Source organism: Chelmon rostratus, chromosome 14 (assembly GCF_017976325.1).
Source record: "Chelmon rostratus isolate fCheRos1 chromosome 14, fCheRos1.pri, whole genome shotgun sequence".
Classification (NCBI taxonomy): Eukaryota; Metazoa; Chordata; class Actinopteri; order Chaetodontiformes; family Chaetodontidae; genus Chelmon; species Chelmon rostratus.
The window spans coordinates 4,983,373-4,999,342 of record NC_055671.1 but is presented as its reverse complement, the minus strand read 5'-3'; the positions used below and the strand labels follow the sequence as shown (position 1 = coordinate 4,999,342).

Here is a 15,970-nt window from a genome sequence, read left to right as displayed (position 1 = left end):
AGGTGTGGTGAGCATGCAATCTGCAGAATGAGCGCAGGACAACAGAAACGGCTGTTTGATCAAAAGAAACGAGGATCCACTTCACTGAGTGTGCGTAATAAAAACTGGAAGATGCAATGTTCAAGCAAGTTATGGAAAACAAGTGGACACATTTATTGATATTGGTAGACGCAAAGGTGAAGAGGGCTGAATCAGACCAGATGTGACCAGGGTGAATGAAAAGGCCGCACACCACTAGTAAGTGTCACCATTGTCATGGCAACCTCAGCAACGAGAAGTGCAAAAAACTGGATCTATCCCAAAATAGTGGTCTCATATTGTTAAGCTTTCATAACAATAGGCAGATTTGACATAAAATACAAAATAGAATTGTTCAATCACATGTGCGCATAATTTGTCAAGAGTATTAATATTAATTACATAATTAATTTGGGCTAAAAGCTAAACAATGGGTTGAGCTGATGAGCCGATTGAAGATTCCCACCACACACATTTTAGGACATTAGAAAGCACTTGGCTTTGGATGATAATTTTTGTCTGGGTTTTCTGAAAAAAAAAAAAAAAAAAAAATCTATTTCTTCACCCTGAGTGAAAAATCAAGAATCAATGACTATGCAAATATTCATTTCAAAGTTTTACTGCTGGACACTGCTGTGTCCCACGTCACTGAAAAGTCCATTGTCAGTGTGTGTGCACCACAAGCTTCAGGTTTGCACAACTCATCTGTGTAAGTTGCTCATTGAACTGCGATTGACCTCAAACTAGCTGCAATGTCACAAACGCTGCTCGTACGTACACATCATAAACTCAGATTTAAGGTGAGCCAAGAGAAACTTCCGCCTTCAGCAGATGAATCTGAAAACAGCGCTCTAGTGTCAAACTCTGCACGTACATCACTCTGCAGAGTGAAGCTCAGACATGCAAGAGGAGTAACAACAAGCAAATCACATTTAGAGTGCAGGGGGACTTCAAGATCAGCCAAACTAAAACTTCAAATAAGTCCAGACCTGAGGCCTCGTCTTCGAAACAATTCACAGGAAGTTCAGGGAAAGCATGTTTGTGTTTTGTAACGCACACTTTTAAGTGGAGGGAGGGTCGCAGTCGAGTAATGCACGCAGGACAGATGGTCATTTGATCAAGTTTGCTCTCATAAGAGAATCTGCTATGAAACAGATTCTTCGGTGAAACTCATTTCCAGGAGGTGCAGAAGTCACTGAGAGCCATTGTGAGTCCAGTGGCTCAAACACCAAAGGTTAAGTGGTGTAATAATAGACCGACGGCTTCTTCTTCTCCATAAATTGTCTTTGTTTTATGGAAGCAAAGTCCATCTCCTCCCCCATCTCTTAAAAAGAGGGTTAAAGGGCCAATTAGGTACAGAAAATCTGTAAGGAGGGGAAAATGCTTTGCAAGACAACAATAACATGTGCTAAATGACTCAAGACCAATTTTAGTATCAGTTTGTTCACTGAAACTCTGGAGAGTGACTCAAGTCAACCATTTTCACCTACAACTTTTTTGCTGTATTTGTCAATTATTTATAATATTGAAATAGGACCAGACTTATTGAATTAACATGCGTATGTACACCTACGTGCAATTACTATTCAAAAAGAATATCAACTTTGTCAAACAATGAGATAAAAATGCAAATTTAATGGTATATTTAGATCTTAAATCATAAAAAGTCATTCTTGCAAAATTGCAATATTGCCCAATTGAGTGGTTCAGGGTCTTTTGAAGGACAAAATTATCATCTGGAATAGAAAAAAATCAGTAATCTGCATCTATTCATAAAAACAAATGAAATTACAACTGAAGAAAAATGAGCTATATGTTTTTGTTTTCACTGAAGAGTACACCCCCTGTCAGTGGGACATTTTGTCCAATCAGATGCTACATTTAGTCTTACATGTCAGCCGTGGTTACTGTTGTTGATGGACAACAGGCCCTATAATGCCTGGCACTCGGCTCAGGCCCTGCTGGCTCTAACACAATGGAATCTTTTTAGCAGGCGTCCTCGGCCCTCCTGTTATCTGGGCTATCAAGTGTAGTCGCATTCCAATCTCCATTTCAACAGCCCCGAAACTCCATCTTGGCTGGGAGGTGTGTTCACTGTAAGATGACATCAAGAGAGGAAGGTATTTAGATCAGAAGAGCAAAACTTTTTTTTTATAATTGCCTTGGGCTCCAAGGAGCACATTTTGAGATTTTGAGGTCGTATTCCAGTTGACCTCATGCCACAGAAATACAGATCCAGATCAGCAGAAATGACATGCAGAGTAAAACAGAACTGGTAATTAACTGGTTACAGGTGAGGTGAAGGTCAGAGAAATCTCACTGAGTCAACATGACCAAGCAGACTGGATTTGAACAAGCCCAAGAAAGTTACTTTCCATTCAGTGACCACAAGTCACAAACTGTTGATACTGCTGCTGATGAGACATCACAGTTGATCACCAGAGAAGCATTCATCAAAGTGCAGAAAAATAATCTCTTTATCTTGAGGCCAGTTTGTACTGTGACTGTGAGTGAGTGTCATCACATGCCCAAAGGGAACAGTCTGTCTCCAGCAAATCTCTAACACTCAGCAATTAGAAGGCTCTCATCTGCAGAGAGTGACACACCTGTGGTTTCTTTAAACTGCACTGTCTCAAAGATCCACACTTATCTCTGAATGTGCCTTTTGGCTTTAACTCGTCTATTTATTGGATGCAAAAACCACTAACATTATTCTGAACAGCACTTTTTGTGCTCTGTTTGCACTCCTTCCTCAAAAATGCATGAAATCCTATCTAAATGTTTTTATTTTACATGAAATAATAATAAAAAAAATGTTTTTTTCAACACTGTGACCACACATTTCATTCTGCTTTAGATTCTGTAACTGATGGAGGCGTTCACTGTGTTCTTTTCTTGCCCCGCCCTTGTTTGACTGGTTTCGGCTTAACCAGTTTAGCCTCCCTCTCTGTTTACTCTATATAACTCGTGCCTGTCGTACCTGTGCGATCACTTTGCCACTGTGCTGACACGAGTCACTGACTGTCTTCACAGCATCTTCACTGCATTACAGCGGACAACACTGACTTGTCTCCATGTCATCCGACCAGGACAACTGCTACCTGTGTAAGGAATACCTCAGGGATCCCGTGTCCATCCCATGTGGCCACATCTTCTGCTCCATTTGTCTGAAGACATACTGGGACCATGCTGACCACACAGGATCCTACCTCTGCCCACAGTGCAGGGTCACCTACAACAAGAGGCCCACCCCGAGACGCATGGGCGGCTCCCGGCAGTCCACCATGCAGCGCAGCACCGAAGCCTTTCCACCTCCGCCTCCGTCCCCTGACTACAACTACGCAGGACCCCAGGACGTAGGTTGTGACATCTGCATTGGCAAGAAGCACAAAGCCATCAAGACCTGCCTGATGTGTCTGGCCTCCTACTGCGAGAAGCATCTCAAGCCCCACTTTGAGTCAGCCACGTTCAAAAGGCACAAGCTGGTGGACGAAATCGGCCACCTGGACAGACAGATCTGTCCCCAGCATCAGAAGGGTCTGGAGCTGTTCTGTCGCACCGACCAGATGTGCATCTGTGTGCTGTGCACGGTGAAAGAACACAAAGGTCACGATATGGTGTCTGCTGAGCAGGAGAGGGCAGAAGAGCAGGTAGGTAACACTTTCATTGTGGTGACAACGCTGGTTTTTCTGCTAAAATGTGCTTTGCTCAACATGACAAGCATTGTTTCATGAACCTTTTCGTCACTTGTGAATCAGTGGTGACACATGTACGTATCTTGCTCAATGTACTAGTGACACAGTGGCAGGTCATGCATGAAAGAGCTGCTTACAATAGATTAAACAAGCCCATAAAACAAAGCCTCAAGCACTGAGTGCGACACGCCCGTATGAAAACTGCTGCTACCTGCACATACAACTTCACCTGTCAGCTTCCGGCTGGACACCGTTAACGTCTCACATTTAAGCTTAAAAAAGATCTTGATTCGATGATTTTTGCCGGTCTGAGCTGTTGATTTGTGGAATTGCTGTCACCCTCACCGACAATGTCTGTCGTTTTCCTCATAGCAACGGCTGGGCGCCACCCAGGCCGAGATCCAGGAGAAGATTCACGACCGACTCAAGCAGATGGAGGAGCTAAAACAAGCAGTGGACTCACTCAAGGTTTGTGTCACCATCATCTACCTGCTAGATGAGACCAGATTAACTGCTCCAGATTGAGTGGAAGTTAACTCGGCATCCAACACATTCCTTCGTGCAGGTGTGGGGACAGCTTCTCCCACTCCTAGTAAAACCAGTGTGACACCCACCTGATGGCATTTCATTCATGTTTCTTGTGCAGAACTCAGCCCAGAGAGCAATGCAGGAATGTGAGAAGATGTTTAGCGACATGATACGCTCCATCGAGAGGATGCAGCAGGAGATGACCAAGCTGATCTCCTCCAACAAGAGAGCAGCACTGAACAACGCAGAGGGCCACATGGAGCGTCTGAGCCATGAGATCGCCGATCTGAAGAGGAGAGACAACGAGATTACCCAGCTGTCCCGCACTGAGGACCACATCCACTTCATCCAGGTAGCTGAAAACCGCTTAACAGGGACGTGAGCTACATTCAGCATCACATTCACAGTATGATACTGGCACAATGTCACCATCAATGCATCCTGTGCAGGGTGGCAGAGCCAATTCCAGCAAAGCCTGGACAGGTCACCAGTCAACCACAAGGCCAACAGACAGGCTTTTGTTAATAAATATCATATCTAGTACGCTGTATTACATACAGTCGCATTCTGTAGTCTAAATGTGTAACTGTGAAAGTGAAAGGGTGCCATGTGCAGCACAACAGTAAAAAATGTACTGCAAGCTGCAAAATGAAAAAAAGAAACAGAAAACCAAAACGACTTTAAAGCACATTATCATAGCTGTGTTGCTGTTTGCTTCTTATCAGAGCTACCACATGCTGATAGCGCAGACGGAGGCTGAGGAGCTGCCTACAGTGAGCGTTAACCCCTACTTCACCTTCGGCCCAGTCACCAAGGCCGTCTCTGAGATGAAACAGCACCTGAATGAGTTCAGCAATGATGAGCTGGTGAAGGTGGCCAAGGCAGGTGAGTGTGGAGCCAGCATCAAGCCCTTGCTGTTCGAAACAGTCTGATTTAATCATCATAAAGCATCATGCCATGCTATGAACATACTACAACTGTTACCATGTTAACTCGTTGGTTTTGTATTTTTGCAGTTAACAAAATGTCCTTCTGCCAGCTGGATGAATCCAAAAAGAGACGGTCAATAAAAAGTGAGTAGCAAATTACTTTGAAGCAAGCCACAAAACCAGCAGAGCTATGGCGATTAGACATCATATAGACCCTTATAGCTGCCAAGTGACTAATGCTGTAGCTTGTAAACATGGCAAGAACGGAAGACTGGGCTGCCAGCGTGCACCCGACAAAAACAGTAAACTTTTCACATCGGAAACAAGCAATTACTCTAACAAAGTCCTTAATATAACTGTTCTCTGCATTCATGAAGTCCAGCGTGGGGTTGGAGCAGAGCCCATGCTCTGCCTTAGATCACTCAGTTGCTACAGGGTTAAACGTTTACTCTGGTTAGGATGTCAAACCGCCAGTGAGTTTACATTAACAAACTCCTCTGGAGTAGAATTTGGCTAAGCTGCAGGGTCTTTGGCATCAGCTTCACTGATGACGACAGGACTAGATACTATAACAGAATCTGGGTTAGTATAACAAGAATATCGACACTGCCCACGTTACGCTGGTTTTATTAATACATAATACATAATGTTATCAATGGTTAATTAACAGCATGATGTGATAGAACGTAATTCTACATCAGCAACATAAACAAGCCCTTAAATTCTTATCATCCATTATCCCACCATCACAGTTTTCTGACATGATGCACATTCACTTTCACAGGTGATGAAGCTGCCATGTACAAGCCTGTACCAGTCCAGGAACCTCAGTACAGGGACGAGTTCCTGAAATGTGAGTCTCAGCTTCTCTGATGCTATTTTCTTGCTCTCTGCACTGACACAGATCACCGCTCTCGCTGCTCACTTCAGCGCAAAAGGCAAATTAGATGCTGATGAAGTTCTCTGTCAGACCCTGTGGCTGACCGCAAAATTTGATTGTGCGTCCTCCAGTGCTGACAGAGACGGGGATTGACTAATTACAAATATATTAGCTCACGCTTACACACCTTTGTGATGTTACTTCAGTGTGCAGTTTAAGTGCTCCCTTCTTGTTTAAACTCAGTTCAAAGCAAGAATTCATTGCATTTCAATCAGAGTTATCAATCAAATTGCTGATTAAAATTAATTAATCAAATTATCAGGGGTCAGTTTTTACAAGTATCCAAAAAAAAAAAAAAAACTGCACAACCTTTAAGGTCACTGGAGAGGGTTGTGGGTCTCACTTTACATTTACAGTTAAAGATGCACTTTGTTAGATGGACTTCTGTTTGTGGTCAAACTCACAAGCAGTGTTGATACCTCTGGCATTCCAGATAATAGGCCGGGCAGATCTAGCCGAGGCCACCGGGTATCTCACCAACTGTGACCTGCAGAGGTGGAGGCTCACAGCAGGCAGGTGACATCTAGCCCCTGGGGTTTTTCTGATTTCTGTGTATAGTCAGAGGGTCTCCTGCTTTTAATTCAAATCCTGTTATTGCAGAAGTTAGTTGAAAATGGTGGCGCGGTGGTGAGGGGTGCTTTAAGTTGCTGTGAGGCTTTGTCCCTCTTGGGTTTCCTCATTCACATTTAAGTCAAGCAATTTAAGCTACGTGCTTCCCCTTGTGAAGTTAATGTTTGATTTATCTTCTTAGATGCTTGCCAGCTCACTCTGGACCCGAACACAGCCTACAGACAGCTCTACCTATCTCGGGGGAACAGGAAAGCTGCCCTCAAAAGAGACCCCCAGTCCTACGGTGACAACCCTGCCCGGTTCGACTCCCTGCCCCAGGTCCTGTGTATGGAGCCTCTCTCTGGAGGAGCTTACTACTGGGAGGTTGACTGGAGCGGGGAGGGGGCTGCCATCGGAGTCACCTACAAAGGCATCAAGAGGACGGGCTACGGAGACAGCTGCCGCATCGGCTACAACCGCAAGTCGTGGAGCCTCTTCTGCTCCGATTCCAGCTACTCAGCCCGCCACAACAAAGACCAGATAGAGATCAACGCACCCTACTCATCACGTATAGGGGTGTTCCTAGACCACACAGGGGGGACCCTCTCTTTCTACACTGTAGGGGACACCATGTCTCTCATCCACCGCTTCAAGGTCTCCTTCAGTGAGGCTGTCTATCCAGGCTTCTGGGTTTGGTACGAGTCCGCTATCAACCTCATCCAGCTGTGATTAACTTCCAGTGATCGATGTACAACTGTGGTTCAGCTTTGTGATTGATTTACAGAACAAAAGCATGAATATCCTTTGATTATATGTTGTAATTACTTGAAATGATTGGATACTTTGTTGCTTTTTATTTAGACTCCATACAGAATGTGGATCAGGGGGACTGTTCTTGATGACTGTGAATATTTTGCAAATCAACATGTAAGATCAAGTTTATAAAGTGAACGAGCGTTTAAATGATTATTTCAAAAAATGTACTTGCTGTACTTGATTGAAATATGCCATGTGATCATTTATATAGATTATGCTACATTTATTTTTATCAATAAAAACAGTTTATAACAAGGATACGCTGGGATACAAGTGTTGCATTTTTATTTCGTACTTCTTCTTTCTGTTTTGACAAACTTTTACTTCACAGAATAACCAAAAAATGAAGGTGGAGATAGAAGAAAACTATCCAATCATTCATTCAAGCTCTGTCTCATCAGATTCAATGCAATCCTCTCAGTGTTTAATGGGTTTTTAAAAATAAATACAGTCACAAGCACCTAGGTGTAGAGAATGTATAGCATCAGATTTCTATACTCCATCTTCCTGGTCAGTAAGAACACAAGCATGTCTGCTATGCTTTAAGAGGACTAACAATGCCTTTGCATTACCATCAACCTTCAAAATAAGTTAAATAAAATGCAACAGTTGAGAGACAGTATGAGAGTGAGGGGATGTGTGTGTGTGTAATTAAAGCTGCTCTGTCTGTGCAGTGCATTGTTGGTTCAGTGGAGGTCTGAGAGGTTTGAGAGGAATGGCGCAGCAGTAGGTGAGGCGTGACTGAGAGGCTCCTTCACAGACCGCTGAGCCTCATCTACCAGCAGTTTCAAATGTTTGTGGTGTGCTGGACTAAGGTATGGTCCAGCCTCTGAGTTATTCATTAACAGCCTGGATGCAGGCAGCTACATTTGTGATGCAACACATGGGCTCTTTTATTTACAAAAGTAGCTGTAAAAGAGCCCCACCTCATTGTTGTAGGAGTTAAGACTATGCAGCTCAAGATAGTGGCCATTGTCTCTTTGAACAAAATCTTCAAAAAATTTACACTAGAGATGTGAGCGATGGTGCAATTTTAGTGAATATAGTACTTAGAAAGAGAAACATCAGTGGATTTCAGTGTCCATGTATTAGAGACATTCTCCATCAATATGTTGCTGATTTTAGTTGCTGAGATGCAATGAAATGGTCAAAAAACTAATATATTTTGTGTATTGTTTGATTTTTACATGCAAAAGCTTGTGACAAGCATCATGTAAAAAACACTAGTAACTGCTGGCAAATTGCAGACTGATAGATTGTATGGTGGGTTGTCATCATCATTAATTTGCATTAACTCCGGCTGCTGTATCTGTCGTAGTGTAAAACACTTGTGAGCCCTGCTACCTCTGGTGGAGAAATGAATGCAATGCTTACCAGAGCTGTCATCCGCCACTATTCAGCCACCTCTGGGAAAGCTTCAGTGTACTGGTCCATCTTACCTATGGCTTAGATCTCACAAACACACACCACACCCTTTCATTATGGGATTGGTTACAACAAAGAGCATGTTCGAGGCTACCTCCCTGAACAAATTCACCCCATCCATCTCCGTACTGTGTGTTTTGCAAATCCTTCATTGTGTGACGTGATTGCATACCTGTCATTTTGCACAAGAGTGAAAGGAAACTTGTCATACAGTCAATGGCAGGCTGTTCTTTTTCAAATGATAGAGCAGGAGACAATGTAGACTGTACAAATGTTTGTATGAACAACTTACAAAACTTTTTTTTCGGACATAAATGGAGAAATGGCTCTAATCGCTAGTCTACACTCTCGGTAGCTAGTATAGTTTACAGGCTTAAAGGCACAGTCTGTCTTCCAAGCGTACACGAACGAATTAACTGACCTGTAATTTAATAAACAGATTATGATTTTTTTATCCACTCGTAAGGCTGTTCTTTACCAGCTTGTCTATAGAGGGCAGTCAACTTCAACACTCAGACTGAAAAGGAAGGACTTGTTTCTCATCGGACACAATTGGCCGGCGCACCATCAGAAAGAAGCGCCGCATTTTCGCAAGTGTGACTGCACAGGTGAGTGTAGATTCATACGATAGCTGTAATAAATGCGTTAACCTTAGACCTCGGTCTTTCATAACCTGATGCTGTACCATGTTTACTAGAATTTAAATCCCCCCCAATCGTTCTAGGATCGAGAGGCAATGTGTAAGACTAGCTAGTTCCTGTGTGAAACCAATGAATGGAGCTAGCTAGTTTGCTAACATAACATTAGCTAGCATTAGTATAGTATTTTGCTTTACAAACGCTCTCGAAAAGATAGCAGGTACGATTTGTGGCTTATCATTTGACTCAAATTCATGTTTCTGACAACCGAGATGGATTTTGTTTTGTAAAAAAAAGCAAGTATGACAAATTAAAAGCCACAGCAAGATGCTCTCATTCTTGTGTTGTGGCATGCGTTACAACTGTCACTATGACAACCGACTGGACAAGACAGTCCTCTAAATTAAATAAATGTTCTCCAGCTTCGTTAACTATCTTAATATTAAACACTGAAATTTGGTATGAAACCTGACGCTTTTCATATTTAGTTAGAAAGAATTTACGCGTCCTCAAAGGTGCAAAGCATACAAGGAAATCGTCCTGATCCACCAGTACACACACGCTGAAAACTTCAGGCACCGGGTTTATTGTAAGCAAAACTGCAAAATATAATAAATATGGATTAGGATTAGTGATAATGATAATATTTAGTTTTTCCTCTGTTGTGTGTTTTGAGCCAAGTTCCCATTACGACTCCGAAGAGCTAGACAGTTAAAAGGACTTTGAATACAACGATTGGAGTCTTGGTGCAATAGTCACAAATATTTTTCAGTGGACTCTTGCGTATTCCTTTATTACAGTGTTATTCCAGTGTCCAACAGCACCTCTTTAACCTCAGACAAAGGTCTTTTTCCATTAATAAGGGAAGTAGATAGGTGGGAGTAGTGTTCTTCTTTTATAATGATTTATTATTTTTTTAATATTAAAGATATTTCTCCTGTCTGCTTTAACTAAATGCAGATGGCAACTACAAAGGTTCCCGAGGTTCGTGACATCACGCGGATCGAGAGAATCGGTAAGCGTCTACATTTATACTCAGACCGTGACTGTTGAGCTGTTCATGGAGTTAATGATGGCTAAATGTGCTTTGATAGGTCAGCCCTAATATAAGTTGTTGCAAGTGGTACCTTGTCTTCACTTTCTCTTCCAAATGTGGTTATTATTAATGTGTTCACTTCTATCTTGTGTTTAGGAGCACACTCTCACATTCGTGGCCTTGGTTTGGATGATGCTTTGGAGCCAAGACAGGTAACGTTAAGTTTTCATAGTATTTAGATATGGTACTTGTTTTCTCTTGAGCTGGCATTTAACATCTAAATAGATGTACAAAGTGTACAAACTCTGTAAGGTAATCGTGTTTATCTGGATTCCAGTGTAGGTCAAATAATTCTTAAACTGGCTCAGTATATGATAATAAGCAGAAATGTGAATTCAACACATATATTGGATTACAACACAGAATGTGCAGATGTGCATTAATATGTGTATAAATTTGGCTTCAAGGATACCTGTTCCTATTCACCTGCAGGTGTCTCAGGGGATGGTTGGCCAGCTGGCCTCCCGTCGGGCAGCAGGGGTCATTCTGGAGATGATCAAAGACGGACACATCGCTGGCAGAGCAGTGCTGATCGCTGGCCAGCCTGGCACAGGAAAGACTGCCATCGCTATGGGTAAGGGCCACATTGGTAGCTTTCCAGAGCATAATATCATGTCATTGTCCTCCCCTTGTAGTTATATTGTTGCCTTGCGCTGATGTAAGCTTAAGTTTTTGTTAAACCAAGAGTTCCTGCTCCCAGATGTAGCCGAGGTTCAGCTGAGATTTAGTTTTTTTAATGCAGGCATCGCCCAGTCTCTTGGACCTGATACACCCTTCACAGCGCTGGCTGGTAGTGAGATCTTCTCCTTGGAGATGAGCAAGACCGAGGCACTCAGCCAAGCTTTCAGAAAAGCCATTGGAGTGAGGATCAAGTGAGTGAGGAAGCACAATAACTGTGTCTTCTAATTTTCATCGTTTGAAATGAACGACTTTTCATAGTGGGGTTCTTTTACAGAGAAGAGACAGAGATTATTGAAGGAGAGGTGGTGGAAATCCAGATTGATAGACCAGCCACTGGAACGGTAGGCTGCTACAAGTGCACTCATATTTTACTGTCTTACACGGTCATTCTTTATGCCCGTTTTGGAAAATATTTCACAGAATATACTATTTGACAGACTTACACGTGTTTAACTTTGTCTCCTAGGGTGCCAAGGTGGGCAAGCTGACTCTAAAGACTACTGAGATGGAGACGATATATGACTTGGGCAACAAGATGATCGACAGTCTCAGTAAAGAGAAGGTTCAAGCAGGGTGAGTTCATCTCTTGTTCATTTATCTTTATGTATGAGGACCACTTAGCCTGTCCGACAGCCATATGTGAGCTACACTGTCTCTCTGTTTTTTTTTTTTATCAGAGATGTTATTACCATTGACAAAGCCACGGGAAAGATCAGCAAGTTGGGCCGCTCCTTCACCCGAGCCAGAGACTATGATGCCATGGGAGCTCAGGTATCCTGTAGCTGTCACGTCAATAAGATTTCAGTGTCATTTATTCACTCTCACAAGCAACACTAGATTTTCAGCGGTCGTGGCTTTTTGTGTGTTCTCCTTGTAGACACAGTTCGTACAGTGTCCAGAGGGAGAGCTGCAGAAGAGGAAAGAGGTGGTCCATACAGTGTCCCTGCACGAGATCGACGTCATCAACAGCCGCACACAAGGCTTCCTGGCTCTCTTCTCTGGAGACACCGGAGAGATCAAGTCTGAAGTCCGCGAGCAGATTAACGCCAAAGTGTGTGAGTGGAGGGAAGAGGGCAAGGCTGAGATCATTCCTGGGGTAAGTTCAACTATGTGTGTGTGTATGCTTATATTTGCTTTGTCTGTGATTGTACATTGCTAAATTTCTTTGCTTGTGGTTCCAGGTCTTATTTATTGACGAGGTCCATATGCTGGACATGGAGTGCTTTTCCTTCCTGAACCGTGCCCTGGAGAGTGACTTGTCCCCAGTTCTTATTATGGCCACCAACAGAGGGATCACTCGGTATTGTTGACATTTTTCTCCCATCTGATCACTTCAGTTGTCTTATTTAGAATACACCAATATATTTTTTTTTCGTCTGATACCCTGTTTGGGGGATTTTTTAATTTCTTATAACCTGTGTATCTTGCTACTTGATAGACTACTATAAAGATATTGACTGAAAGTTGGAAAAATGCTCTGAATAAGAATTCTTCTTACAAATATCTGACATGTCTTCTCTATGAAAAAAACTTCTCATCTTAAAGAGACAATAAGAATGAAGTAAATAAATCATACCATATTTCATGTGTCACTTGTAACTCTGAATGTTGTGTACATAACACTGAGTACCCACTCGTTTATCTCTCAGTATCCGCGGCACAAACTATCAGAGTCCTCATGGCATCCCCATCGACCTGCTGGACCGCCTGCTCATCATCGCCACCTCCCCTTACACCGAAAAAGAGACGAGGCAGATCCTCAAGATCAGGTGAGAATCTGCGTTCATCATCTGTTTCCTTCTTTGCCGCGTTATAAACGGGAAGTCAACCTGCATGGTGTTCATTTCAGGTGTGAGGAGGAGGATGTGGAGCTGAGCGAGGAGGCTCACACCGTCCTGACTCGCATCGGCATGGAGACATCACTGCGCTACGCCATCCAGCTGATCAGCACGGCTGGACTGGTGTGTCGCAAGCGCAAGGTAAGCTCAGTCTGAACAAGCAGATTGTATTTCTACAGCTGTAACACGTGTAAAGAAGTCAGTGTTATCAGTATCTGCTTTTTGAATCATCGTATGGGTTGTATGTCAGTAGTTTTGTCACGACTTCCTGTAGCCTTCGTGTTGATGTCCACTGTATGTTTTGGCTTCTTCAGGGGACAGAGGTTCAGGTGGAGGACATCAAAAGGGTGTACTCTCTGTTCCTGGATGAGGCCAGATCCTCTCAGTACATGAAGGAGTATCAGGATTCCTTCCTCTTTAATGAAACACGTGAGTTTGCTGTTCATCCTCTCTGTCTCTGGTAGTAATTTCTTGGCTTTGGATCCCACTCAGCAACCGTTCACTTTGATACAAGCACAAATTAAATCAAAGTCAAACAATGCATCAGAATGCTGAAACAGACTCTTCCCCAGGGGCATCTGCTGTAATCTGCCGCAGTCATTAGAGAAGATTTCAGTTTTGATATGCTTATTAAAACTGCTCTCCATAGTGCTGATTGGTCTGTAGTTATGCGGCAAAGCAGAGAAGAAAGAGAGAAAGAAAAAAAGTACACGAAAATCAAGCTATTCCAACTCAGCTCAGCGTTTCATGAGTAGCCTCAGATGTCTCAATATGTCATTTAAAATAAAAGGAATTCTGGCAAATGCAAAACAGACTGTGATATGTACATTTTAAAAGAAGGTGAATGATTTTTTTTCTCTAAAAATATCTAAACTGTACATTACATACTGAATAAGCAAGATGTACCTGTTCTTACATTTCAGAAGCCTCTCAAATGGACACGTCATAATGAAGACGACTGCTTTGTTTTCGAACTTAGTTTTTATGTTGTCGATCGCCCTCCGGGTTTGGCGTCATTCAGAACTGGATTTTACTTCAGTATTGAATTAAACTGCGGATAGAATTCAAATGTACTTAATTCACAGAATTTCCCTACGTTTTTCTTCTCTGTTCACCTTTAATTCTACATTGTTTGAATTCAAGTTTATTTACTGAAATGTGACTTAATTCTGAGTTCACCACATTTCTGTTCATCACTGAGGCCTTGTGGCAGGAATATCCATTCCTTTAGTGTTTTCTTCTTTTTTGACTTTTCTTTACATGGTTTATTTTTATGAAAATGATTAAACAGGCTTTTCTAAGCACACTTTGATGATCTGTTTTTCTGTTTGTCACTCGTTTTTTAATGCAGCTGAACAGATTGTATTGGGGAAAAACATTAATTGGAGCGTTATACTGCAAGTTTGTAGTTTCATTTTGAATGAATAACCTGCACCAGTTCCACCAACATTACTCAGTTGAAGTGCTGAGAATTATATCAAACCCAGACTGTTGCCCTGTGTCCTGGGCCACGCAGGGATCCCTACAGTTTAAGACTAAGACCTTCCTTCAATTATTAATTTTTAATTAATTATAATTTTCCCTGTTTCTCATGATTGTAAGAAAAAAACCCTTGACACACTGCCTTGTTCGAGCCCTGTCACATGAACAGATTTATCGTCAAGTCAATCTCCACTTGATTTGTCTAACTCAGATTGTTGAAGCTTCATATTCGCCTCAGCTCAATTCAGAGAGTAGATTAATAGAGCAGCAGTGTTTCTCTGTCCTCTCTGCTTCAAGGTTTTACCTCTGACCACAGCCAGCATCACTGAACCGTACCTGACAGTGATGTCACGGGGTCCTCAGGTACACCTGTTCATCACTGCAGGAAGGAGTGGAGTTGAACCACTGGAGGTCAGCAAAAACAAGATTTTCAGGGAGACAGTGGAGCAGAAGTGCTGCTGGACTCTTTGTCTTTGTGGTGATCACATACAGGTGTTCTTCAGATACTTAAGGTGAACTTTGCCTTTCCCATCTTGTGAAGGGCTCATCACATGGGCGCAATAGGGTCCCAATAAAAAAGTAAAAAACAAGTCTCCTTCAAAAATGATCCAAGCACATCATGCAAAATAATCTGCCTTTATTTCACATGGCAGTATGTATTTAAATTGATCATGGTGTTGCGACCAACATAGGTCTTCATCAGTCATTTAGGTGGTATCTTACACACCTGTACTGTGTTCCACTAATGAGCTGAGCGTGAAGATGGTTCTCTATCAGTATGCAAGCCTATTGGTCAAACACGGGGAAGGGATACATCATCAATAAAAGACAGAACGAAGAGGAGGGAAGGGGTGAGAGAGATGAGAGCAGGAGTAAATCAATGATTAAACAGAAAATGGACCTAATCCTGTCCTTGTGCACACATAAAATCTACAACCTGGCCCCCATTTTTCTGTTCACGACAACAAAATAATCTTAACCATCAATATTTCTGTATCTTGAAATCATTTTTTATTTGTGGAATTCCTGAAGTGTTTTTTCACAGTAAGGTACAAAAGTCTGTCTCGTCAGTGAGGGTGTGGTATTCTGTTGCTTTCAGTTGTACAATCCTAAATGTCTCGTGTTGTAGCTTTTACAGGTGGTCGCCTCCTCTAATGCAGTAAGATTTTTAGGGGTTAGTCTCTCCAACGTTCCTCTTTAATAATGTTTGTTGGTCAGGGGCTGTTGATTTTGTCCCCTTTCTCCTACAGTGGGATAGTATTGTATAGGGATTTCTTCATATGAATGATTGCAGCAACAAAAACAGTTTGAAATGGCTGCCACAAGGTGGAGCCC

At 42.4% G+C, this 15,970-nt stretch overlaps 2 protein-coding genes across 2 annotated transcripts; both read left to right on the top strand.

Annotated features, from left to right (window-relative positions):
* The first annotated feature begins 2,997 nt into the window (after positions 1-2,997).
* ftr83 (finTRIM family, member 83) lies at positions 2,998-7,733 on the top strand. The gene is made up of 7 exons (XM_041952075.1): positions 2,998-3,668; positions 4,086-4,181; positions 4,360-4,593; positions 4,967-5,126; positions 5,258-5,314; positions 5,955-6,023; positions 6,862-7,733. Exons 1-7 carry the CDS (start codon positions 3,093-3,095, stop codon positions 7,386-7,388), a joined length of 1,719 nt encoding a protein of 572 aa, XP_041808009.1. The 5' UTR covers positions 2,998-3,092; the 3' UTR covers positions 7,389-7,733.
* A 1,727-nt stretch (positions 7,734-9,460) lies between these two features.
* Positions 9,461-14,453, top strand: ruvbl2 (RuvB-like AAA ATPase 2). The gene is made up of 14 exons (XM_041952076.1): positions 9,461-9,508; positions 10,499-10,553; positions 10,731-10,786; positions 11,067-11,208; positions 11,377-11,506; positions 11,590-11,656; positions 11,782-11,888; positions 11,993-12,086; positions 12,193-12,411; positions 12,497-12,615; positions 12,965-13,084; positions 13,165-13,294; positions 13,468-13,582; positions 14,077-14,453. Exons 2-14 carry the CDS (start codon positions 10,499-10,501, stop codon positions 14,100-14,102), a joined length of 1,380 nt encoding a protein of 459 aa, XP_041808010.1. The 5' UTR covers positions 9,461-9,508; the 3' UTR covers positions 14,103-14,453.
* Positions 14,454-15,970: the final 1,517 nt, after the last annotated feature.